Genomic DNA, 27683 nt, shown 5'->3' with positions numbered 1-27683 from the left:
GACGCCGTTTTGACTTTTTAAGAAAAAAAAGAGCCCACCCGGACCCCGGTCAGTCACCCTCACCCCCCCTCTCTCTCTCTTTTTCTAGTTATTTATTTTGGTAATTATTTTTTTTTTTTATATATTTAAATAAAAAATCCCCCGGTAAGTCACCCTCACCCACCCCTTCCCCCAGCCCCCCAGCCCCCCCCCCCCGCCCGCCTCTCACTCACGAATCTCACACTCATTCACCCCCGTCTGAAGCCCAAAACCCTAGCTTCCTCCTCAACGGTTCTGCTGCATTGCCGCCGCCGTCCGTGTTCTCGGCGCCTCCGTGGCTTCCTCCTTCCCTCTTTCCGAACCCAAACCCTCTCTTGTTGGCTGTAGCTCGGAACGTCGACCGCATCGTCGCTGGCTTCTCTGTTCGAGGGTTGGAGCAGGTCGCCGTCGTGTCGCCGCTCGCCGTCCGTCTATCCGTCAAAGGTTAGTGGCACTGCTTTCACTTCTTCCTTTTATCAATCTGTTTAGTCTGAATGTTCTCTTGTGAATCGATTAATGGAAAGGAAATCAATATTCAAATTCTGTGCTGCTAGCCTGCTACTCATTGATTTTGTGCTGTTGCTGTGTTTTTAATTTCTGAAACTTTTGTTGAAATTTGGTTGCAGCTGCTAAACATGGAAATCAAATAATTACTGAAATTTTGTGCTTCTGCTCATTGATTTTGTGATGCTGCTGATTTTTCAATTTCTAAAAGTGTTGTTGAAATTTTCTTGCTGTTGCAAAAAATAGATGATGATGATGACGGTAGCGTGTATTTCTCTGATGCAGAAGACGGTGGTTCAAGCCATTCTCATTTCTATTCAACACATGGTGATGGTGGTTCAGCATTTGATGATTGCAGCTTCTTATGTGTCTCTGATCTTGAAGCTGCTGCTGTTGTTCATGATCCTGGGAGGGGAATTATAGAATTTGTCACATGGGTTTGGAGAGTGATAGTTGAGTCTGGTGTTCCAATTAAATTGGATTGTGCTCGTAAAGATGATCTTGCTGCTGTTCACAAATGCTGAGACATGGTTCAAGATTAAGGGGAATTTGTGAGTATAAAATCCCATCTTTACTTTCATTCTTTTTAACTGCAAAATTTGGTTTTTGATGTTTTTTAATGCTGAATTTGATTGATTCTGTGGATATTTTAGACAACCTATTGTTTATGATTCATGTAATTGAGAATTGGATTGTTTGGTACTGCTCTATATGTATATTTGTTCTATGTCTTGGTGCTGAGTCTGACAAATATTCTCGATTACTTATAACTATGGTTTCCTTTTTGAACGGAATTTTATTTTTCCAAAAGAAATCATAGAGGATTAGGGTTGTGGATTGTTTAATTTTTCAACTTTTTTTCAAGCCATATTCATTCAGATGGAGTTCATGAAGGCTCTTTATCACTTTCTCAACCAAGATGGCATCTCCATGTTAGAAAGCCCTACTGGTAATTCAACATTCATTTATTTATTTATTTATCTTAAATTTAACGTTATTTTATTTGGGAATTTTTTGCTGTATCACACTTGCATTATTAATTGCTTGCAAAATGAGTTTAATTTTGGTGATGTTATTATGTTTTAGTTAGGAGAAGAGCGAAAGACAACGAATTTACTTTTTTTTTTTTTTGTCTGTCTTACATTATTAGAAGCAATTCTGTTTTTACCATTTTAAGAAGGCCAAAATTAATATATAAGATTATTATTATTGATTGAATCGTTCTTATATTCGAATTAATTATAAGAAATGGTTTATTTGATAAACTAATCTCACTATAATTGAGATACTCCCATGTTAAATATGGTGTTACATAGCACTTGCACCTGAACCTTTGCAGAAATTACACTCGCAGTTTTGTAAAATCAAACTCATCTAAAACATAAATTATTATATAGCATGTCATGATAAAAACATATTCTAATATTCTAATTAAATCGAAGACAGAATCTATAAAAAAAACAAAAAAACAAGGCACCACATTAATGATTATGGATTCAAGAGATAGTGTAGGATATTCTTCAGCAAATGAATAGGCTTAAGAGATTATACGCTTGGCTTAAATAATAACCGCATTTGAGATTAGCAAGTTGGAAGATTAAATAAAATAAAAAGTACATTACACTCTTAAATTATCCATCTAAATCTAATATTAGAATAATTATTCGCACATTTAATAAATTAAATATCTATTGTTTATATTGTTTAAAAAAATCATTGTTTACCTAACATTCTCCTTAATCATAATAAAGTTATCGATTCAAAAGAGATATTATTCACCAAATGAATAGGCTTAAGAGATGATGAGCAACTTGGCTTAAATAACCGTATTTGAGATGATGAGCAAGTTGGAAGACCAAAGTGCGAGGGTGAATAGGCTTAATAGATTATAGTGTTGGCTAATGAGTAATAGCACAAATGGCATAGTCTCTCTATATTCAATTAAGAGGTTGCGGGTTCGAGTCTCCTATTTTTGGTAAAAAAAAAAAATAGATTATAGTGTTGGCTTAAATAACCGTATTTGAGATGAGCAAGTTGGAAGACCAAAGTGCGAGGGTGAAACTAAGCTTTCATGATAGATGTGAAAGATCCATCCGCCTGCACCATGAGACAAAGGAGGGAGTTGGGGAATGCCATCAACGGAGCTGTCAATATTAGGAAAATCTATGGTGCCATCATTTAAGTTACACAAAACAAACTTGCCTCTAGGAGACAACACCAGTAGAACATCATTTTTCAACATGTACATAGGCTCTAATGCATAAGATGAACGAGGATTAACGAGCAGTGGGTGGTGGGGGATTATGGCCAATTTAGTCCAAGATTGAGGAACTCCATACTCCTTCATGATCCAGAGAGTCCAATGAGTTTTCTTAGTCTCATAACAAACAGCAAGACAACCCCTCAAGGTAGCCAGTTGGGGAAACACACGGAGAGCATCATCTGAATCCCTACTGGGAAGGGAAATCTGACTATAAGTCTCTTTCACCAAGTCAAGGGAAAGAACTGCGACAAAACTAGTACGACTGCTGCAAAGAAGCCAATTAAGGGTGCCAGTGCCACTTACAAAAAGCCCTACCGGAGCCAACAGAATAGCCTTGTTATTGGGGTCATGTAGTCTATATGGGAAATCCTGAATTGTTCTCCAGGTACATTTTGGGCCGAATGTGAAAATTCTGGTGACAGATCCACCTGATTTCTTTTCCTCAATGAGAAAAAGCTTATACTTGTCGTTCACATGATCATAACCGAATCCACAGAGGTTGAAGATACGACCAATTTCAAGCGGCTGAGATGTGAATCCGGTGCAGGGGTTCCACAGCATGGCACGCTCGTTATCGTGCAAGCACAGCAATCCATTACAAGAGCCAATGATGAGACGGTGGCGTCGTCCCTCATAGGCAACTACTTTGGTGGGTTCATGGGGACGGTTCTCGAACACAGATCGGATGGAGAAAACTCCGATTGTGGGGTATAAGTGCCTGAAGCTATAATAGGCAATACGTGGGTGGGTCAAGGCTGGATCCACCGCCATTGAACGTCGAAGGTGGTCCTTGGCAAATTGGGAACTGGAAATTAGGGTTCTCCATGAACTGCAGACGCTGTTCCTTAATCGAACAAGAGACCTTGCCGGAATCCTCAGCAGGATTTCCTCTATGAGCTCGTCCAGAAGGATAGGCGGTGGTTTTGTGGTGGTACAGCGGAGCAGTTTCGGACACCCCTCAGTAGTTGTGACAACCTTGCCCTTCCTCGCAACACTATCATCATCATCATCATCAGGAATGGGACCCCTCTTCATTCTCTACAACAGCAGGAATAAGAAATCAAAAACAAAATCCAATGTTATTTAACTAGTTAACCTGTGAGTGAGTAGATCTTCCCAAGTGAAAAAAATTGGATGATGACGAGTGTTTATTCTAACTATTTATTATTCTCTCTTTCTTATTTATTTATGGTCTCACTTATAAAATTAAAGGTAAAAAATCAGTATTTTATCTTATTTTAACGAGTTATCTTATCTAATCTCTCCTTCTAATATATTCAACATATTTATCTTTTTTTCTTTTAAAAAAAATTTAAATAATTTGCTTTTTAATTATTTAATTTCTATAATATCTTATTACAATTATATTCGTTATTCCGTTCTGATTTTAATTTTACTATGCTCAAGTAACCATTAAAGGAGTTTAAAAAATGCAAGTACAAACATATGATCTTTTTAATTTACCAAACATAAAATGAGGAGTTTAAACTTTTAAAAAGTATAAACACCCATTCGAAAAGTTTTACCAAACAAAGCTGAATAACATGCCGTACTACTAGTAGGAGAACTTCTCAACAATTCCAACATCCTTTCTTATGATAATCTTTTCTACTAGTAGATTGTAGATGAAGTATATGCCGTTCTATTATTAGGGAATTTTTTCAACACATTTAACATCCTTATTTATCAGAATGTCAAATAAATTAAAAAAAAATCAAAAAACTTATTTTATTTAATATTTATTAATTTTTATAATAATTAATAAGTATTAAATAAAAAATTATAATTTATTTTAGTTAAATTTTTTTATTATTAAATATATCTACCTTATTTAATATCTTAACTTTTGGTTTTATGACTATTCTTTTTTGCTATGTGTCTTCCACTCAACATCCTCTCTTATAGAAAAAAGTTTTTGAAAAAAAGAATTTGTTTTCGTTTTCAACACCTGCGACTCCGTAACCCAAGTTCCATCATCTATGAACAACCCTTTTATCTTATTGTTGTTTCGTCTCACCACTGCTTGCAAGTGAAAAAATTTAGTATATCTGTCTCCAAATCGAATTCACTGTTCTCTGGATTTTTTGTACCACATAAACTCTTCTTGAAGAAGGATAATATTTAGCTCCTCATTAATATCTTGTTCTTGGACCTTCAATCCCGAATCTTCCCTATACTCCAGAGAACTCTGAATAACATTCAACTGCCTCTCCAACTCCCTCTTTTTAACAAACACATTTAAAAAAATTTCTCTATTAAAAGTAAGTGCATCCTTTTGAACTTCTAGCAAACTCCGGACAAATATCCAGAGATCCATTATTCCAAGCTGTATGAACAATGTTCCGAAAAAGCGGATGAGTCATCTAGGTAGCTTGAAATCGGAACGGGCAAAGACCCTTCTTAGGAACCCCAACCTTTAAGCATCTGATGAGCAAGGGACGGTGATCAGAATGGAGACTACCTAAAACCTCATTATAAGTCTCAAGGAACAAAAGCCGCCACACCTGATTAATGACCGCTCTATTCAGTTTTTTTGCAACCTGTAGCCCCCTCTCACATTCCTGTACCACGTGAAACTTCTCCCAATAGTTCCTATATCAAATAGTTGACAATCTGCCAAAGTATCTGCAAATAGCGCTACTCTAGCATTACTGAAGGCCCTCTCTAGCATCATTCTGCATCAGAACCTCATTAAAGTTCCTTAGCACAATCCAAGGTCCCTGGATCATATGTGAAACCCTACTCAAGTCATGCCACAAGTCCATACACCAATGAATATGAGGATTAGCATACACAACACTGCAAAAAATTAAAAATATTGCCTATAGAAATTTCAAAACTAATACATTGATCAACCACGTCTAACATTCTCACAGTAATAATTGAATTGGAACAAAGAACCCAAATGCTCCCACTATAACCTCTAGCCTCAACCACACCCACATCCTAATAATCAAGTTTGTAACACCATACCACACAGAGTCTTATGCTTAAGTCATAAAACTGAGGTGGTGAGATATTACAACCTCTAAAAATAAAAAAATATATAATATAGTTGAAAAAGTTTTATATCTAGAAGCCTTTGAAAGAAAGTTTAAAACAAAAGTCGTAACACTCACGAAGCGACAACGTAACGAAGAAAAACTTAAGCGCAAATAGATACATATATATATACACATAAGAATAAAGGATCAAGGATACAAAGTAGTCAAGCTCCAAGCTCAGCCTGCGAAGCTAAGCCTGACCAGAGAATATTTACATACATACATACTTATAATCCCATATCTAAAGTTCTCATAATAAACCCTAGTTCTCCAACAAAAGCCTCTAAGAGGCACCAAGGTAAAACACATAAAAGGAGAAGACTAAGCATACATATAAATATACATAGCAAAATATAAAAGCCCAAACTCCCATCTTCGCTGCAATAGAACTTCAAACGCCTAGCGAGACGCATCTCGACCTGCATATGAAAAACAACAATATCATATGGGTTAACTAGCCTAAGTTTTCACGACACATTACATATTATATACGAGAAACCAAAACCATACCTTGGCCGATTCCTTGTAAAACCCAGAACGTCACAATTTGTTACCGTTTCAATGATACCCAAGTTTCCAAAGTCTCACCAAACGGGTCTCCGACTCCCCAAAGTCCAATACCAAGTCTCCAACACCACCAAATTGTTTCCAAAGTACATAATCCAAACTAATTTCACCAAATAACACTAAAATTACCATAAGATTCACTAATTAGATAACTTGAAAAGGATTAAATATTTCTCACCTTACCAATGAAAAATTGGGATAAGACCCGGCAAGTCCACGAAGCTAATTCGAACCTAAGACATCAAAATCATATAAATTCCCAATTTCAACATCCCTCAAATTCAAAACTGAGAAGGGAAGATTTGGATAAAAAAAGATGAATTTTTTACCAAATTATGGGGTGGGTTTCATAGAGAATTCTAAGACAAAGGCGTGACCGCTAACGGCTCATCAATCGAAACTCCAGATCAAAAGTTATGTGAGGTTTAATTATTGAGTGAGGGTTTGGTCTTCTTCCTCCTCCCTCGTGCAAGCTTTCAGCGTGTGTTTCATTTGGAGGAGAGAGGAAGAGCTGAAGCTCTTTTATATTATTGGGTTGGGCTGGGCCTTGAGCCCAATACGGATCTGGTTTGCCTGATTCGGCCAGTTCGGCCTAATCTTGAGTCAAATTCTTTAAAATTAGTGTCAAAATTCTTGTTTTAATTAGTTCTACCTCACTAAATCATAAAATTCTATTTTCTAATTTATTTTATTAATAATTAATTTATTAGCTAATTATTCACTAATTACTCGGAGTTTACATTCTACCCTCCTAACAGAAATTTTCACCTTCGAAAATTCACTCTCAAAACCGACCTCTTATCATTCATTTTGCTATTCTTCCAACTTAAATTCAAACACAAATTCACATTCTCTAGTCTCAGGTACAACATCATAATCTTAATCAAATTCAAGCCTAAGCTAAACCCGTATATTTCATTCTTAGTTTCGTCTAACTCTTTCTCGATGACTGCAAACTTCCTTACCCTTGTAGAGTTCCATCTAATTCAAGTTAATCTCTAATCCTTCTCAACTATTTCAAATACTTATTAATTCTTCAATTCCTTGATCGAAGTCAATCCCACAAAACCTAAACCACACACTCACACTTTCCATCTCTGACCTTACGACAACCTTCGAAATCATTCCATATCCCAAGTCTCCTTTCTCTCGTCTCTACAATTCTAGGGCCACCAAATTCACTGCGCTTTCACAGCGTTACTCTGATTATAAGCCACTAAAATCTTAGTCAGTCATATATTCTACCAGAACACTCCTTGAATCTCTTTATCTCTCTAACTAAATGCTGTCGACCATTTATTCAGCCGTACGAGTTCTAGTCCTTGGTTGTCTCTCCACTTAATCCATCACCGCCTCCATCACAATTCCTAAGTTACCCGCTCCATCCTTTTTCAGCAATAGCTTGCACAACAGCAACCCTAAAATCAGTCGTATCATCTCGCTCGCGTCCATGAGATGCCATTTGGGTCTTGTCCACACCGAACAATTGATATTAAGGTGATCAGTCTTAATATTTAAAGTCTAGTGCTTCGAGTCTCCAAAGGTAACGCTCATGAATATTTATGCTATATATGTCAAGCAGACATTCTAAATAGCATGTACACACAACCAGAGTATGCTCAGAGGCATAGTCAGTCCATTTCTCAGGCTCTACGGGGACGAACTGCTCTGATATCATAATGTAACACCCTACCATACAGAGTCTTATGCTTAACTCATAAAACGAAGGTGGTGAGATATTACGACCTCTAAAATATATATATATATATATATATATATATATATATATATATATATATATATATAGTTGAAAAAGTTTTATATCTATGAGCTTTTGAAGAAAAGTTTAAAGCAAAAGTCGTAACACTCACGAAGCGACAACGTAACGAAGAAAAACTTAAGCGCAAATAAATACATATAAACATATATACATAAGAATAGAGGATCAAGGATACAAAGTAGTCAAGCTTCAAGCTCAGCCTGCGAAGCTAGGGTTGACTGGAGAATATTTACATACATACATACTTATAATCCCATATTTAAAGTTCTCATAATAAACCCTAGTTCTCCAACAAAAGCCTCTAAGAGGCACTAAGGTAAAATACATAAAAGGAGAAGACTAAGCATATATATATATATATATATATATATATATACACATAGCAAAATATAAAAGCCCAAACTCCCATCTTCGCTGCAATAGAACTTCAGATGCCTAGCGAGGCGCATCTCAACCTGCATCTAAAAATAACAATATCGTATGGGTCAACTAGCCTAAGTTTTCACGACACATTACATATTATAGACAAGAAACCAAAACCATACCTTGGCCGATTCCTCGTAAACTCAGAACGTCACAATTTGTTACCGTTCCATGATACCCAAGTTTTCAAAGTCTCATCAAACGGGTCTCCGGCTCCCCAGAGTCCAGTACCAAGTCTCTAACACCACCAATTTGTTTCCAAAGTACACAATCCAAACTAATTTCACCAAATAACACTAAATTACCATAGGGTTCACTAATTAGATAACTTAAAAAGGATTAAACGTTTCTCACCTTACCAATGCGAAATTGGGATAAGACCCGGCAAATCCACGAAGCTAAATCGAACCTAAGATACCAAAATCATATAAATTTTCAATTTCAACACCCCTCAAATTCAAAACTGAGAAGGGAAGATTTGGGTAGAAAAAGATGAATTCTTTACCAAATTATGGGGTGAGTTTCGTAGAGGATTCCGAGACGAACACGTGGCCGTTAACGACTTGTCAATTGAAGCTTCGATTCAAAAGTTATGTGAGGTTTAATTATTGAGTGAGGGTTTGGTCTTCTTCCTCCTCCCTCATGCAAGCTTGCAGCGTGGGTTTCATTTGGAGGAGAGAGGAAGAGCTGAAGCTCTTTTATATTATTGGGTTGCGTTGCGCCTTGGACCCAATACGGCCCGGTTCGGTCCGTTCGACTCAATTTTAGGCCAAATTCTTTAAAAGTAGTATCAAAATTCTTGTTTTAATTAGTTTTACCTCACTAAATCATAAAATTCTATTTTTTAATTTATTTGATTAATAATTAATTTATTAGCTAATTATTCACTAATTACTCAAGATTTACAAAGTTTACTCCAAAAACTTTTCATTCTCTCAAAAGGAATATGCGTTTCAATAAGAATGAAAAAAGTTGGATAAAATTTTGAATTAATTCTTTGCAATGAACTCAAACCATTTTATTAGACGCCCCTTTAATATTCCAAGACAAAAACCTTATATCTAAACAATCCATAAAAATAACTGGACAAAAACAGATCAACCTCGGCAACAAAATTTAAATCTTTTAAAATATATGAATAAGACATTTAAATTATTTTAAAAGATTTTATATGTGTAATAATTTTAAATCAGACAGATATTTTATTTTAAAATATTTATTATTATTTGGTATCTAATAATGTACTACAAGTATATAATTAGTATATAACTAGTTTTAATATTTTGGATTTCACTAAATAAGTATAGTAGTTATTTTAAATGTTTTAATATTTTAGATCTCACTAAATAAATACAGTAGTTATTTAAAAAAAAACTATATTAAAATATTAAGATTCAACAAGTGATTCCACAAATTGGTTTTTCGATTATTGAGTTCTGCCGTATAAGTTAAACAATAATAAAAATTATAATTTTTAAAAAGTTAAATGATTATAAATTTTAAAATAACTACTATATTATTTAGTGAGATTTAAAATATTAAATTTTTAAATATATAATCAACAATAATTTGAAAAAACTCGTTTAAATAAAAAAAATTTCAATATGAGGATAATTTCTCTCGTATGAATAAGAGAGAACAATACTTTTCTAAAGCCAATAAGTAATAGTTCAAATGGCATAGTTTCCCATACTCAATTAAGAGGTTGCGGGTTCGAGTCTCCTATCTTTAGTAAAAAAAAAATAATACTTTTCTAAACAAGTTAAACAAAAAAAAGTTAATTTCAATTTTAAAAATCAAATTTTTAATTAATAAAATATAGTGAGATTTTATTTTTAGTTTTCTCAACATTTACCTTAATTCTAATTCTCTCTCAACGTCATTCTTCTTTTCTCTCAACGCTGACGTTGGCTCTTCTCCCTCGCGTCGCTGTCTTCCATCGTGCCACCCCGGCCCTGGCGTCGCCCTCCTCAATCGCGTCTCGGTGGACGCGTCCTCCCTCATGTTGCCATCCACCGTTGAAGCCCACCGCCGCCCATTGCCGCAGCATCGTCGCGCTGCCCCTTCATCGAAGGCACGCTCGCCACCCCATGTTGCCCCGACGGCCTCTCCCTTGCTCATCACCGAGCTTGCGACCCTGCTTGCCCCGACAGACGCCCACCAACATGGTAACCATCTCTCTGCAATGCTATTTCAATTTTTATTAATGTTCTAAAAATTGAACCGGACTGACCAGTCAAACCGATTCAACCAGAAATCGACAAGAAAAACGGTTTGATTCTCATTTTAAAACCGTCAATTTCCGAACTGCTGAATTGGCCGGTTAGACCGGACCGAGAACTGGCCAATTCTGTATAAACGACGCCGTTTTGACTTTTTATGAAAAAAAAAAACCCACCCGGACCCCGGTCAGTCACCCTCAGCCCCCGCCCCCCCCCCCCCCTTTTTCTAGCTTCCTCCTCAACGGTTCTGCTGCATTGCCGCCGCCGTCCGTGTTCTCGGCGCCTCCGTGGCTTCCTCCTTCCCCCTTTCCGAACCCAAGCCCTCTCTTGTTGGCTGTAGCTCGGAACGTCGACCGCATCGTCGCTGGCTTCTCTGTTCGAGGGTTGGAGCAGGTCGCCGTCGTGTCGCCGCTCGCCGTACGTCTATCCGTCAAAGGTTAGTGGCACTGCTTTCACTTCTTCCTTTTATCAATCTGTTTAGTCTGAATGTTCTCTTGTGAATCGATTAATGGAAAGGAAATCAATATTCAAATTCTGTGCTGCTAGCCTGCTACTCATTGATTTTGTGCTGTTGCTGTGTTTTTAATTTCTGAAACTTTTGTTGAAATTTGGTTGCAGCTGCTAAACATGGAAATCAAATAATTACTGAAATTTTGTGCTTCTGCTCATTGATTTTGTGATGCTGCTGATTTTTCAATTTCTAAAAGTGTTGTTGAAATTTTCTTGCTGTTGCAAAAAATAGATGATGATGATGACGGTAGCATGTATTTCTCTGATGCAGAAGACGGTGGTTCAAGCCATTCTCATTTCTATTCAACACATGGTGATGGTGGTTCAGCATTTGATGATTGCAGCTTCTTATGTGTCTCTGATCTTGAAGCTGCTGCTGTTGTTCATGATTCTGGGAGGGGAATTATAGAATTTGTCACATGGGTTTGGAGAGTGATAGTTCTGAGTCTGGTGTTCCAATTAAATTGGATTGTGCTTGTAAAGATGATCTTGCTGCTGCTCACAAATGCTGAGACATGGTTCAAGATTAAGGGGAATTTGTGAGTATAAAATCCCATCTTTACTTTCATTCTTTTTAACTGCAAAATTTGGTTTTTAATGTTTTTTAATGCTGAATTTGATTGATTCTGTGGATTTTTTAGACAACCTATTGTTTATGATTCATGTTGAATAAGGTGTTACATAGCACTTGCACCTGAACCTTAGCAGAAATTGCACTCGCAGTTTTGTAAAATCAAACTCGTCTAAAACATAAATTATTATATAGAATTTCATGATAAATACATATTCTAATATTCTAATTAAATCGAAGACAGAGTCTATAAAAAAAATAGAAAAAAACAAGGCACCACATTAATGATAATAAAGTTATGGATTCAAGAGACAATATAGGATATTCTTCACCAAATGAATAGGCTTAAGAGATTAAAGGCTTGGCTTAAATAACCACATTTCAGATGAGCAAGTTGGAAGACCAAAGTGCGAGGGTGAAACTAAGCTTTCATGATAGATGTGAAAGATCCTTGGGCCTGAACACCGAGACAAAGGACGGAGTTTGGTCATGCCATCACCGGAGCTGTCAATATTAGGAAAATCTATGCTGTCATCATTTAAGTTACATAAAACAAACTTGCCATTAGGAGAATTCACCAGTAGAACATCATTTTTCAACATGTACATAGGCTCTAATGCACAATTTAAAGGAGGATCAAGGAGTAGTGGGTGGCGGGGGATTATGGCCAATTTAGTCCAAGATTGAGGAACTCCATACTCCTTCATCATCCAGAGAGTCCAATGAGTTTTCTTAGTCTCATAACAAACAGCAAGACAACCCCTCAAGGTAGCCAGTTGGGGAAACACACTGAGATCATCATCTGAATCCCTACTGGGAAGGGAAATCTGACTATAAGTCTCTTTCACCAAGTCAAGGGAAAGAACTTCGACAAAACTAGTAAGACAGCTGCAAAGAAGCCAATTAAGGGTGCCAGTGCCACTTACAAAATGCCCTGCCGTATTAATCAGAATAGCCTTGTTATTGTGGTCACGTAGTCTATATGGGAAATCCTGAATTGTTCTCCAGGTAGATTTTGGGCCGAATGTGAAAATTCTGGTGACAGATCCACCTGATTTCTTTTCCTCAATGAGAAAAAGCTTATACTTGTCGTTCACATGATCATAACCGAATCCACAGACGTAGAAGATACGACCAATTTCAAGCGGTTGAGATGTGAATCCGGTGCAGGGGTTCCACAGCATGGCACGCTCGTTATCGTGCAAGCACAGCAATCCATTACAAGAGCCAATGATGAGACGGTGGCGTCGTCCCTCATAGGCAACTACTCTGGTGGGTTCATGGGGACGGTTCTCGAACACAGATTGGATGGAGAAAACTCCGATTGTGGGGTATGAGTACCTGGAGCTATAATAGGCAATACGTGGGTGGGTCAAGGCTGGATCCACCGCCATTGAACGTCGAAGGTGGTCCTTGGCAAATTGGGAACTGGAAATTAGGGTTCTCCATGAACTGCAGACGCTGTTCCTTAAACGAACAAGAGACCTTGCCGGAATCCTCAGCAGGATTTCCGCTATGAGCTCGTCCAGCAGGATAGGCGGTGGTTTTGTGGTGGTACGGCGGAGCAGTTCCGGCCACCCCTCGGTGGTTGTGACAACCTTGCCCTTTCTCGCAACACTATCATCATCATCATCAGGAATGGGAGCCCTCTTCATTCTCTACAACAAAACTCAACAATACAGCAGGAATAAGAAATAAAAAACAGTATAATTCTAACAATTCACTTCATTTATTTCAAAATATTCAAAATATTTATCTTTTTTCTTTTCAGAAAAGAATTTTAAATAATTTATTTTTTAATTATTTCATTTTCATAATATCTTATTACAATTATATTCGTGATTCCGTTTTGATTTTTTATTTTTCTGTGGTCAAGTGACCATCAAAAATTTTATCTTTAAATTAAACAGACAATATTAACTTGATCAAATTGTTAAAGTCTATCAAAAAATATTTTCTCAGTAAAAAAATATTTGTTTTTCATTTATTTAGTGTATTTGTTAACTTTTAATGATAAAAATAAAATATTAGCAAAATAATTAAAAAATTATCTTTTATTATTTTGATAAAAAAATCATTTTTCAATGAAAAATCACTTTTTTATTTTTTAATGTGTTTGGCAAATTTTTAATAATAAAAGTAAAAGCATTAGAAAAATAAAAAAATATTTTTTTTGAAAAGCTGTAATTTATATTTTTTAAAAAATCTTTTATCTTAAAAAAAAAAAGATGTTTCACGTAATAAATAAACAAAAAAAATATTTTTATATTATTATACCCAAACATAATTGACAAATAAAATATCTTTTTGCATGAGATATCCAAACATAAAATTACTTTTACTTTTACATAAATTCTTTTAAAAAAAGATAACTCGGAAAAAGTTCTTTTGTTTAGAAGCTCACCAAAACAAACCCTTAGTTTGGTAAAGTTTTTACTTTTCAAAAGTAACTTATAAAAGCTAATTTTTAAAAGATAGCTTTTTAAAAATTGTAGCATTTATGTTTAGTAAATCAGACTAAAAATAGCTTTCAATAAATACAAGAAACAATAATTACGTTTGGTAAAATAGCTTTTAAAATTTAAAAATACCTTAATAGACATAAATGTAAGCATTGAATTTGAAAATTAGTTATCATATGAGGTTATATTAGATTTTTAAATTTTGAAAAGCTCTACTTTAGGTATTTTCAAAAGTACCCGAATCTTTTAAAAACTGCAAGCACAAACACATGGTCTTTTTTATTTACTAAACACAAAACGAAGAGTTTGAACTTTTAAAAAGCACAAGCACATGGTCATTTTGATTTACCAAATACAAAATAAAGAACTTGACAAGAACTTCTTCAAAAAACTTTACCAAACCAAGCCAAAATACATGTTGTACTACTAATAGGAGAACTTCTCAACAATTTCAACATCCTTACTTATGATAATCTTTTCTAGTAGATTGTAGATGAAATACATATTGTTCTACTAACAGAAAATTTCTTCAACAGTTTCAACATCCTTACTTATAGGAATGTCAGATAAACTAAAAAAAATAGTCAGAATTTACTTTATTTAATATTTATTAATTTTTATAATAATTAATAAATATTAAATAAAAAATTATAATTTATTTTAGTTAATTTTTTTTTTGTTACCAAACATTTTCACCTTACTTAATATCTTAACTTTCGGTTCTATGACCACTCTTTTTTGTTACGTGTCTTCCACTCAATATCCTCCCTTATAGAAAAAAGTTTTTGAAGAAAAAAATTTGTTTTCATTTTCAACACCCGTGACTTCGTAACCCAGGTTCCATCATCTATGAACAACCCTTTAATCTTATTGCTGTTTTGCCTCCCCTGTTTGCAGGTGACAAAATTTAGTATATTTGTCTCCAAATCGAACCCACTACTCTTTGGATTTTTTGTACCACATAAGCTTTAGTTGAAGAAGGATAATATTTAGCTCTTCATTAATATCTTGTTCTTGGACCTTTAACCCCGGATCTTTCCTATGCCCCAAAGAGCTCTGAATAACATTCGGCTGCCTCTCCAACTTCTTCTTTTTAACAAACACATTTCAAAAAATTTCTCTATTAAAAGTAAGTGCATCCTTTTGAACTTCCAGCAAACTCTAGACAACATCCGGAGATCCATTATTCCAAGCTGTAACTTTTCGAAAAAGCAAATGAGTAATCCAGGTATCTTAAAATTAGAACGGACGTAGACCCTTCTTAGGAATCCCAACCTTTAAACATCTGATGAGTAAGGGACAGTAATCAGAATGGAGACAAGTTAAAACCTCATTATAAGTCTTAGAGAACAAAAACCGCCACTCTTGATTAATGATCGCTCTATTCAGTTTCTTTACAACTTGTAGCCCCTCTCACATTCCTATATCAGGTGAAACTTCTCCCAATAGTTTCTATATCAAACAGTTGTCTACCAAAGTATCTGCAAATAGTTATGTTCTAGTATCACTGAAGGCCCCTCCTCTAACCTCATTCTGCATCAGAACCTCGTTAAAGTTCCTTAACCCAATCCAAGGTCCCTGGATCATATGTGAAACCCTGCTCAGGTCATGAGGATTAGCAAACACAACACTGCAAAAACTAAAAATATTGCCCATAGAAATTTCAAAACTAATACATTGATCAATCACCTCCAACATTCTCACAGTAATCATTGAATTGGAACAAAGAATCCAAATGCTCCCACTGTAACCTCTAGCCTCAACCACACCTCCATCCTGATAATCAAGTTTACTCCAAAAACTTTTCATTCTCTCAAAAAAGAATATGCGTTTCAATAAGAATGAAAAAGGTTGGATAAAATTTGTGAATTAATTCTTTGCAATGAACTTGGACAATTTTATTAGACGCCCCTTTAATATTTCAAGACAAAAAATTTATATCTAAACAATCCATACAAGTAACTGGACTGAAACAGACCAACCTCGACAACAAAATTTAAATCTTTTAAAATATATGAATAAGACATTTAAATTAATTTAAAATATTTTATATGTGTAATGATTTTAAATTAGACAGACATTTTATGTTAAAATATTTATTATTATTTGGTATCTGATAATGTACTACAAGTATATAATTAGTATATAACTAGTTTTAATATTTTCGATTTCAATCAATAAGTATAGTAGTTATTTTAAATGTTTTAATATTTTAAATCTCACTAAATAAATACAGTAGTTATTTTAAAAAAATTATATTAAAATATTAAGATTCAACAAGTGATTCCACAAATCGATTTTTCAATTATTGAGTTCAGCCATATAAATTAAACAATAATAAAAATGATCGTTTTTAAAAATTAAAAGATTTAAATTTTAAAATATATAATCAACAATAATTTGAAAAACTCGTTTAAATAAAAAAATTTCACTATAAAAATATTACAGTTTGAAAATGTAAAATTTTAAAATACAAATGACAAAATAATTTTATGTAAATAAAATTTTGTTTATTAAGGTCTAAAAAATAATATTAAAATTTGTACAATAAAAAATATTTTAAATTTAATATTATGAAAAAAGATAAAAAAAATTTATATAATAACTAATTTGATTAATTTTTAAAATTTTAGGGATAAAAATAACTTATGTCTAGACTTTCAGAAATTATTTTGATTATAAATAACTTTTTTACATCAAGTGATAGCATGTTAGGTGTCACTAACATGACACGTGGCATTAACATACGACGTCATCATGCTACGTGGCATTTAACATGATACATTATTATCTAATTAATGAAAGGACTAATTTAACTTACGTTTTATCTTTCAATGACTAATATGACAAAAAAAATTATTTGAGAACTAATTTAAAGAATAAGTGATCTTTCAGAATCGAATTTGACTATTAACATAAATAAAATAAAAAATAAATATTTTTATTGAATATGAGAATAATTTCTCTGGTATGAATAAGATGGAACAATGCTTTTCTAAACAACTTAAACAAAAAAAAAGTTAATTTCAATTTTAAAATTTAGATTTTTAATTAATAAAATATAATCAGAATTTTTTTTTCACTTTTGTCAACATTTACGCTAATTCTAATTCTCTCTCAGCATCGTTCTTCTTTCCTCTCAATGTTGGCGTTGCCTCTTCTCCCTCGCGTCGCCCCCGGCCCTCGCGTGGCCCTCCTCAATCGCGTCTCGGTGGACACGTCCTCTCCCATGTCGCCATTCACCGCTGAAGCCTGCTGCCGCCCACTGCCGCAGCATTGTCGTGCTGCCCTTTATCGAAGGCACGCTCGCCACCCCATGCTGCCCTGATAGCCTTCCCCTTGCTCACCACTGAGCTTGCGACCCTGCTCGCCCCGATAGACGCCCACCAACACGGTAACCTCCTCTCTGCAGTACTGTTTCAATTTTTATCAATGTTCTAAAATCAGACCGAACCGACCGGACAAACCGGTTCAACCAGAAACCGACAAGGAAAATGGGCCGATCTTCCTTCTAAAACCGCCAATTTCCGAACTGCTGAACTGGCCAGTTGGACCGGACTGAAAACTGGCCGGTTTTGTATAAACGACGCCGTTTTGACCTTTTAAGGAAAAAAAAATCCACCCGGTCAGTCGGATTTTTTATTTAAATAAATAAAAAAATCTAATAATTACCAAAATAAATAATTTAAAAAAGAATGACCGATTTAAATTCCTTAGTCTTATTTCGTTTACACTGTAAACGAGATAAGAGCGAATGGCACCTATAAGTATAAGTCGTTTACAAGGAGTTTCTGGACCCCATTTTAACTTAGTCAAACTCTTTCTCCCCTCTTTTGTACCCTTTTCTACCATATTTGAGTCCGATACGGTGATGGCATGCCAAGCAGGGAACGATGGGGACATCAACAGACTAAACGAGACGTCGCATTACACCGGGACGGCCGACTTCGAGGTTAGTTGCGTTATGTTCGGTTAATCTAAGTATGTAGATATTGTTAGGGTAGTCTGGTAGTGACAAGAATTGAGTAAAATGCTTTAGGAATTTGACTGTATGATGAATTTGGAATAATATTTGCTTCTGTAAGATTGATATGACTTAATTAAAGATTTGCTTACCGACATAAGTAATTTATAGACATCTGTAGAGTAGAAACACGGTAGTATGTTCCTAAGTAGTAGTAGTAGTTTATTTTTTAAGTAGTGTACAAAAATTTATTATTACCTCTTTATAGGTTAAAAATATTTTTTTTCGTTCCGTAGAGGCCTCGCTTTTTACTGCCCGGTGAGTTAGCCATACCTTTCCTCCACTGGACGCCATTGTCCCATATCTGGCTGAGGCTGGATTCGGGTTGCCCCTCAAGGACTTCACATTTAATAATTCCCTGATTTCAGCACTCGTGGAGCGATGGCGTCCGGAGACGCACACATTTCATCTCCCGTGGGGTGAGGTCACTATCACCATGTAGAACGTGGCGTACCACCTTGGCCTATGTTCACACGGGAACCCCGTTGGGGGTGCCTTCGTGACTTTGGTAGATGGTATGGCATGGACACGTGGGCCATGGTTGACCAGCTACTTGGTGTCAGGCCTCCGGTGGCGGCACAGCAGGCTGTGCCAAGTCCAACAACCTGGTTCACGTACGGTGGCTACCGCTACTCCGGGACTTCGCGGAGTGCAAGGCATTATCTTGGGACTCTGCTGTGCTGGCCTGGACTTACCAGTCACTATGTTTGGCGGCACAGCGGGGCGTCACGGACATCGCTAGTTGCACTCCGCTGCTGATGAGTTGGATTTACTAGAGATTTTCTCAGTGGTGTCCACTAGACAGAGGAGTCTACCAGTATTTGTTAGCTGCGAGGTAACCAGAGGTTACTTTTTCATTTCGCGTTAAACATTGTTGTTAATTCGCATGGTTTGTTACTTAATGAATTGTATATATCTCTGTTACTGTCAGGTTGGTTGGACTGCAGCAGCAGAGTAGGGATCAGCATCAGGCCAAAGTCCTGTACTGGAGGGTTTCGATCGACCGGTTACGGTTCGATGAGGTTAGTCATGTAATTAAATATTTTGTTATTTTAAATTCTTGCTGTGTTGTAATACTTGTTATTTTGTTACACAAAATTTTATTCAGTTTGCATGGAGGATATATGATGACCCTGCACTGCACGCCCTGTGCCTGCAATTCCGTGAGGAGGAGGAGTGGGATATATAGTTGTCGGCCGTTTCGCTGGTCTGCTTCAACATTATCCGGTTTCACCACGTTGATAGGGTGAAACGGCAGTTCAACGGGGAGCAGCCAGTGCCAGGCATTCCAGTGAACTTGACACGTATTAATGGATTATAATTTCTTCAAAGTTATACATTTGTAGTTGTATGTTAATCTGATAGATTTACTACTTTATTTACGTAATGTATTTAACAATAGGTATCTGACCACCACTGGGCGTGGTGAGGATGTCTGGTGGCCAGAGCGACTCCAGCAGTGGTACGACGGGTGGAGGCAGAGGTTCAAGCCCGGTCGCAGGATTATCATCCACCATACGTTCGACACTAGGCCTACCAGCGAGTACTACGATTGGTGGCGGGGGACTTGCCGTGTGAGGCATCTATCGGGGCAGGAGATTCTGGAGGACCCCAGGCTGGTAGAGTTGCCCCCCGAAGGGCGTGCTGGATCGGAGGAGACGTGCCGACGATCTGACTCGCACAAGCTCGTCCCCTAGAAGTCGGAATAGTCGTAACCGGAAGACTCGGTTACTCATGGGTACCAGCAACCTGTACGCCACCCTTCCGATTTCCCTCGTTTCTGAACTACCGAGCTTGTTCGATATCAAACTCCTCAAATCGGACAACGTCTCCACACGCTGAGTGCGAAACAATATTGGATCCTCACACTCAAATGTCACCCCGTTGTCGTCGTTTCTCGTACGACAGTTGGGATAAACAAGCACAACTATTATGGACTATTACTGGCCGTTAATGCCTTGTATTCGTGAGGAAATAAGAAACACAAAAAAGATAGAAAAAATTTGTAAAGAATACCAAAGGTTACACATCCTTTTATAGATACGTTACAACTGACGTGTCTTATCTCGTTTACAGTGTAAACGAGATAAGACTAAAGAATTTAAATCGGTAATTATTTTTTAAATTATTTATTTTGGTAATTATTATATTTTTTTATTTATTTAAATAAAAAATCCCCCGGTCAGTCACCCTCACCCCCCCCTCTCTCTCACTCGCGAATCTCACACTCCTTCACCCCGTCCGAAGCCCAAAACCCTAGCTTCCTCCTCAACGGTTCTGCCGCATTGCCGCCGCCGTCCGTGTTCTCGGCGCCTCCGTGCCTTCCTACTTCCCCCTTTCCGAACCCAAGCCCTCTCTTGTTGGCTGTAGCTCGGAACGTCGTTCGCATCGTCGCTGGCTTCTCTGTTCGAGGGTTGGAGCAGGTCGCCATCGTGGCGCCGCTCGCCGTCCGTCTCTCCGTCAAAAGTTAGTGGCACTGCTTTCACTTCTTCGGTTCTTCACTTCTTCCTTTTATCAATCTGTTTAGTCTGAATGTTCTCTTGTGAATCGATTAATGGAAAGGAAATCAATATTCAAATTTTGTGCTGCTAGCCTGCTACTCATTGATTTTGTGCTGTTGCCGTGTTTTTTATTTCTGAAACTTTTGTTGAAATTTGGTTGCAGCTGCTAAACATGGAAATCAAATAATTACTGAAATTTTGTGCTTCTGCTCATTGATTTTGTGATGCTGCTGATTTTTCAATTTCTAAAAGTGTTGTTGAAATTTTCTTGCTGTTGCAAAAAATAGATGATGATGATGATGATGGTAGCGTGTATTTCTCTGATGCAGAAGACTGTGGTTCAAGCCATTCTCATTTCTATTCAACACATGGTGATGGTGGTTCAGCATTTGATGATTGCAGCTTCTTATGTGTCTCTGATCTTGAAGCTGCTGCTGTTGTTCATGATCCTGGGAGGGGAATTATAGAATTTGTCACATGGGTTTGGAGAGTGATAGTTGAGTCTGGTGTTCCAATTAAATTGGACTGTGCTTGTAAAGATGATCTTGCTGCTGTTCACAAATGCTGAGACATGGTTCAAGATTAAGGGGAATTTGTGAGTATAAAATCCCATCTTTACTTTCATTCTTTTTAACTGCAAAATTTGGTTTTTGATGTTTTTTAATGCTGAATTTGATTGATTCTGTGGATATTTTAGACAACCTATTGTTTATGATTCATGTAATTGAGAATTGGATTGTTTGGTACTGCTCTATATGTATACTTGTTCTATGTCTTGGTGCTGACAAATATTCTCAATTACTATTTACTTATAACTATGGTTTCCTTTTTGAGCGGAATTTTATTTTTCCAAAAGAAATCATAGAGGATTAGGGTTGTAGATTGTTTAATTTTATTGTTTAAATTTTCAACTTTTTTTTACTGAATAAAAAAAATTATAAAATCACTTTTTTGTTGGTAGTGGCGCCAAGTCTTCATTTCTCTCTTCGATGATTATTACCCAAAAAAGGAAAAGAAAAAGAAAACTCATTGAATCAACGCTGCGAAAGAAGTGAAGGAATTAGGAATATGGAAGTTAAAAGAAGAAGAAGTGAAGTTCCCAGCGTTCCCTTTCAAGCCATATTCGATTCAGATGGAGTTCATGAAGGCTCTTTATCACTCTCTCAACCAAGGTGACGTCTCCATGTTAGAAATCCCTACTGGTAATTCAACATTCATTTATTTTTTTTTAATCTTAAATTTAACGTTATTTTATTTGGGAGGTTTTGCTGTATCACACTTGCATTATTAATTGTTTGCAAAATGAGTTTAATTTTGGTGATGTTATTATGTTTTAGTTAGGAGAAGAGTGGAAGACAATTAATTTACTATTTTTTTTGGTCTGTCTTGCATTATTGGAAGCAATTCCATGTTGTTGTTTTGCTTTGTTTTGTTTATTAGTAAAAAAAAAAAGATAAAAGAATTAGGTTCATTTTGGTGAGATTTTTGTGTTATAAAAGGTTACTGGGAAGACTATGAGTGTTATTTGTAGTGCTTTGCAATGGGTGCTTGATCAGAGGGGACAGCAGGAATCACAGGATGCGTGTTGGTTCGGATGATGACCCTGATTGGTTGAGGAACTTTGTTGTTAACAAAGACCCCCAAGTTAAAGAGGATAAAGTGAAAAACAAGGAGTACAAGTTTCGGTATCTGATAAGAAGGAGAAGGAGAATAAGGAAATTTGTAAAGATTTTGGGGCTGTGGATTGTGAACATTCTCTTGCTGAAAAGTATGTCAAAGTTCACAAAAGAAAATCGATACAACAGATGTTGATGACAAGGAGTTTCTACTTGAAGAGTATGAGAGTGAAGATGAAGGGGATTTAGGGAGTGTGAGATGACTGTTGTGAGTTTAGGGTCAAGGAAAAATCTTTGCGTTAACTTGGAACTGAGTTTTTGAAGAAGTTTTTATCATTTTCCATTTGATTAAGCTGAAATGGCTAACAACAAATGCTGTATTTTACCATAGATGTGCTTTCACTTGGAAACTCCACACGCATAAATGAGCGATGCTTGGAACTCCAGAAGAAAAAGAAAAATGAAGCCACAAGGGTGAAGGTATATCACTGTTCTTTTGAAAAATGGCACATAGAATCTTCAACTTACTCATCCTGTTCCTCCTTGGTAGGGGATTCCATATGAAACCCCTGGTCTCTTTTTTCATCTCCCGACGAGTTGCTGCGGTTGGGAGGTAGCTTGCCGAGACGATTTGAGCACCTATTTCCAGCACATCTTCAAGTTATGATTCACTTGTCATCTCCTGAAAACCAACAAAATCAACCGCATCAGTAACCAATGTTCTAAATACTGGATTGATTACATTGATTTTGTTAGTTTTCAAGAGATGGCAAATGAATCATAACTTGAAGATATGCTGGGGATAGGTGCTCAAATTGTCTCGGCAAGTCACCTCCCAATGACAGCGGTTCGTCGGGAGATGAAAAGAGGTACAAGGGGTTTCATTTGGTTTCATTTGGAATCCCCTGCCAAGGAGGAACAGGATGCAAGATGAAGGAAGTTAGAAGCAGTTTAAGCTAGATGTGAATGAGAAAGACAAGGAAGAGGAATGAGAAAGACAAGGAAGAGGAGTCCCAACTCCAACTTTCGGATTTACTAACATCCAATACCTTATTTCTCCTCTTAGTAAAGAGGTATGTATTATTGGTCGATTATTGATTATGTATTATTGGTCCATTTGGTAATTATGTTATTTTATTTTTTCAAAAATTCCTGTCTTAATACTGATTACTCACTCATTGAGAAAACTAAGAAAATGATTTACTATTCCATTTTATTTATTGGAATCAAGTTAAAAGATTGCTTTTCAGTTTTAAAAGATATCATTAATGACAACAAGACTAAGTGTTCGAGCACACTCTTTCTACGAAGATCACATCTAGTGGCCTTTTATCCAATGAATTCACGGCAAGTGACGTCTTTGTGGCACAAAATATTGAGGCTGTAAAGAGTGATTGAGAAAGTTACTCGACAATGATTAAGGAAGAAGAAGGTGGAGTGCTGGAACAAAATTGTTGTTTCTGGGAATGAGAACAAAGAGTGATGGAAATGAGTGAAGTGCGCAACGCGAAGAGAATGGAGAGAGAAGAGTGAAGACCCTCCACGCCAATGATCTGCATGGGCGACACCTGGACAGAGGAACAAATCCGAGACTCCGATTTGAGCCTCGTCCCTGCCCGTCTATCTGTTGGATTGATGTCCCTTGGGAGGCTCCGATTTGGGGAGCCAATCTAGTTCCTTGGAACAAAGGCCTCTTCTGGTTGCCCAATGCTTAGAAAACATAAACTACAACATGAATTCAGAAATGAGGTATCTGAACGAGGACCCTTGGATATTGAAGATCTTGCAAACCTTGGATAAACATTGGGAACCTGTCCGTACTACGGCTCTAGAAACATGGTTGTGAGAGCTGATCTTGTTGTCCTTCCGTCAATTTCTTTTGTAGAAATCATCTCCTGAAGCTCTTGGTCTGAATTTGATATCCAATATTGTTATAATAGATGAGGCACATGATTTAGCTGATTCATTCATCAGCATGTATGACTCAAAAATTACTTTATCACGGGTATGCTCGTCAATTTTATGTAGCATAGACATTGAACAAGTCATATTTACTTCTGAATTTAATTGTTCTGTTCCCTATTTGTACAGCTGGAGAATGTGCATTGCCATGTAGAACGGCACTTTGTGAGATTCCGCAGTCTTTTGGGACCAGCCAACCGGAGATATATTCAAACTCTGATGGTTCTGACTCAAGAATGGAAATCTGATGGATTCTTACCATCATCACATAGAACAGGCTTCTGAAGAAAGTAGAACATCTAATTTTACTATGGCCATCAATGATTTTATCTTTGAACTAAATATAGACAATATCAACTTGATGAAATTGTTGAAGTATATAAAGGAAAGTAATATCATGCACAAGGTGAATCTGCTACTAAATACTTACATTATTGGTTTCTTGCACAGAATCTTCTAGTGAGAAAATTCAGATGTCAAACACACAAGTGGCAGCAATAATAGTTGCCATTGTTTTCCCTTCAACATTGATATGTTAGGCCAATGAGTTATAACTCAAATGGCATAGTTTCCTCGTACTTACTTAAGAGGTCACGAATTCGAGTCTCCTCATCTTTGGTAAAAAAAAAAAAAAAACATTGATATGCTTAGTGATGTTATATGTAATGTTGAGAATCTGGGGCAATTGGAGAAAAGTAGCTATTACTTCAAGCGAAGAAGTTGATGAGAATCATAAGAGGGAAGAGGGCATTAGATTCTGCTTTTCTGATCTTAACACACAGAATGGAGAGTATTTGAATATGAAGTTATGAACTCCATTGATGCTACTCTCATTCATTTTAGTGTCTCAAAAAATAGAGATTTTAAGTTCCTTTAATTAGTTCATTCCTTTTTGTTTCTTTGTTTTTAGTTGTTTATGTAAATTTTGGTCATTCTAAATAGTCCAAAATATATTTATATAAATATCAAAAAACAAATATTTTTAGGTCTGTAGACATTTTCTTTTGATTTTGTATAATAATATCAGTTAATTGATAAATTCAAAAATTTTAAGGATATAATGTGATAGCAGTTTCTATCCTGCCTATTTAATTGTAATTTGTTAATGTCATATTATAATTTTTTTTTTAAAAATTAATAAAAAATATATTAATAATTATATCTCTAATATTTTAATTATTCTAAAAATTTAAACCAATAAAAAAATACACAAATAATTATATTTTTATATTAATAATATAAATTTTAATATTGTAACAAATGGAACCCTATACTTAAACATTATTATATAAAAATGTCAACTAAATATAATTTTAAATTATTAAAGAATTATGAATAAATACTTACTAACATTGCCTTTATAATGTCATCAACCCATAGAAATCTATTATTATTATTATTATTATTATAAGTCAGTAATAATTAATAATGACTATAATGATTTGTAAAATTTTTTGTTTTGTTTTTTTTTTGTTTTTGGTTAATTTTTTGTTCCTCATATATTATAGGTCATATTATGAGAGTCTAAGTTTTCTGATTGATGAAGGTCGAGATCAATCTTTTGTGGTCACAGATATTTTTGTAGCCCAATACTATTAATATCCTAAAATTTATTTTTAAAAGTATTATTGTTTAATGCAATGGGCTTGTATTCAGTGAAGAAAATAGAGCTTAAAAAATAAAGTGAATGGGGTATTGAAACTTCAAAAACTCTTCCAGTTAAAAAATATAAATACTATGTTACTCATTTGAATGAACTTTTAAAACATTTACTATAAAATTACTCCTAAAATTGAAACAAAAGAACCCTAATAGTTACTCTCAATCAAACTCTTGGTAACTTTTTGCTTATATCTTAGTTTAAATCAAACTAATAGTTACTTTTTAGTGTTAGCACACATCTTTTGAATACTTTTTTACGAAAGAATATATCATATTCCGTTTGTAGAATATTCCATATTCCTTTTGTGGGTCATTTTCACTTGTCTTGTCAAAACTTTCAACTTTAAATCGGTAAGAAAAGCTACTTTTCCACCAATCAATCACTTTTTCATTTTTTGGATGTACTTAAACTAAACCTTTTAAGACATTTTTTGTTCGTTAGATAACCTTCATCTCATTTATATAAGCAAATACTTCAAGATATACATTGAAAATAAAAATACTTTATTATATATACATATATGCTTGCTATTTCAAAGAGGTTTATATAAACATGGAAAATAAAAAACTAACCATATAAACCTCTTATGATTATTGAAGCAGCTTAAAGCACACATAAATGGTGCTTCAAGACACATAGTCAATTTGTGCAAAATATGGCCGTCATGTTCATACTGTGCATCACATGCGGATGGAAGCTTTGCACCAAAATATAACCAATAAGAATTAATTAAAATGGAGAAAATAATTATATTAGAATCACAAAAGTAACACAACATGATGATGAACATAGATGAAGAACTCAATGAAGCAAAAAATAAAGAAAAATAGGAAATATAAGAATGAATGGAAAAAAAAAAATATAGTGTGCGAAAATAAGTTAGATGTATTGTGAAGAGTAGAAGATGATAAGAAAATGAGAGGTTTTTATAAAGAGGTTCAAATGCTGTTTTTAGGGCAAAGTAATGAGGCAACTATCCACCACTTGCCAATGCAACTTGCTCGGGCAACGGGCAGTTTAGCTGCCCGTAAGATCTAAGATAAATAAGAATTTGCAAGTAGATCTTATTTTGTTACTAAAATACAAATAAATATTATCATTGCTATTTCGGTAATTTTACTATCTTTTATAAATTTATATAAATATATAATACAAAAATTATAAATAAAATAATATTATTACAAATAAAAATAACAATATTAATTTTCAAAATCTGTATATTAAAAAATTAATTAATAATTTTCGGTAAAATTTTATATATCTAAAAATAAAATGTAATATTTAAAATTTAGAAGTTATGCATCTAAAATTTATATAAAAAAATATTATATATTTTATATAAATAATTAATTTAATAATTACACGTAATATTCTTGAATTTATATTACTTGATTATCAATTTTAATTTCTATTATTATTATTATTTTCTTTATAAATGATTGCGTATCAAATATATATATAATACATAATATGATTATGAATTTATTATGTGTATTGGACTATATTTTATGGCAACTTGTGTAGTGTGTTGTGTTGTAGAAATGCATATAACT

The 27683-nt window shown here is 35.2% G+C and overlaps 3 protein-coding genes and 1 long non-coding RNA gene across 15 annotated transcripts; 1 reads left to right on the top strand and 3 right to left on the bottom strand.

The window, feature by feature from the left end:
• Window positions 1-150: 150 nt before the first annotated feature.
• Window positions 151-24872, top strand: LOC107621725 (uncharacterized). Of its 12 annotated transcripts, none has more exons than XM_088502945.1 (10): window positions 158-462; window positions 769-1073; window positions 1388-1471; window positions 11564-11870; window positions 19320-19410; window positions 21177-21484; window positions 21851-22091; window positions 22897-23578; window positions 23756-24510; window positions 24597-24872. In XM_088502945.1, the coding sequence occupies exons 2-6, from the start codon at window positions 1040-1042 to the stop codon at window positions 21354-21356; spliced, it is 696 nt and encodes a 231-aa protein (XP_088359071.1). In that variant the 5' UTR covers window positions 158-462; window positions 769-1039; the 3' UTR covers window positions 21357-21484; window positions 21851-22091; window positions 22897-23578; window positions 23756-24510; window positions 24597-24872. The 12 variants fall into 12 exon arrangements, with proteins under 12 accessions (XP_088359097.1, XP_088359071.1, XP_088359085.1 ...); XM_088502959.1 differs by having other exon boundaries at window positions 160-462; window positions 808-1073; window positions 1402-1471; XM_088502962.1 differs by having other exon boundaries at window positions 198-462; window positions 808-1073; window positions 1402-1471; window positions 11603-11870.
• LOC110267845 (F-box/kelch-repeat protein At3g23880-like) lies at window positions 2516-3820 on the bottom strand. Its single transcript, XM_021113673.2, has one exon. The coding sequence runs from the start codon at window positions 3818-3820 to the stop codon at window positions 2516-2518; it is 1305 nt and encodes a 434-aa protein (XP_020969332.2).
• On the bottom strand, window positions 12055-13600 carry LOC107622979 (F-box/kelch-repeat protein At3g23880-like). Its single transcript, XM_021114175.2, has one exon. The coding sequence runs from the start codon at window positions 13555-13557 to the stop codon at window positions 12256-12258; it is 1302 nt and encodes a 433-aa protein (XP_020969834.2). The 5' UTR covers window positions 13558-13600; the 3' UTR covers window positions 12055-12255.
• Window positions 23705-27031, bottom strand: LOC148578932 (uncharacterized). Its single transcript, XR_015902698.1, has 2 exons — window positions 24898-27031; window positions 23705-24748 (listed from the first exon to the last, which is right to left on the bottom strand). It is a non-coding gene; the product is annotated as an uncharacterized LOC148578932 (long non-coding RNA).
• Between the last annotated feature and the right edge of the window lie 652 nt (window positions 27032-27683).

The sequence above is a fragment of the Arachis ipaensis genome, chromosome B10 (assembly GCF_059453495.1).
Source record: "Arachis ipaensis isolate K30076 ecotype BB chromosome B10, ASM5945349v1, whole genome shotgun sequence".
In the NCBI taxonomy this organism is placed as follows: Eukaryota; Viridiplantae; Streptophyta; class Magnoliopsida; order Fabales; family Fabaceae; genus Arachis; species Arachis ipaensis.
The sequence above is the reverse complement of the archived record's forward strand: the minus strand, read 5'-3'. Positions and strand labels throughout refer to the sequence as shown.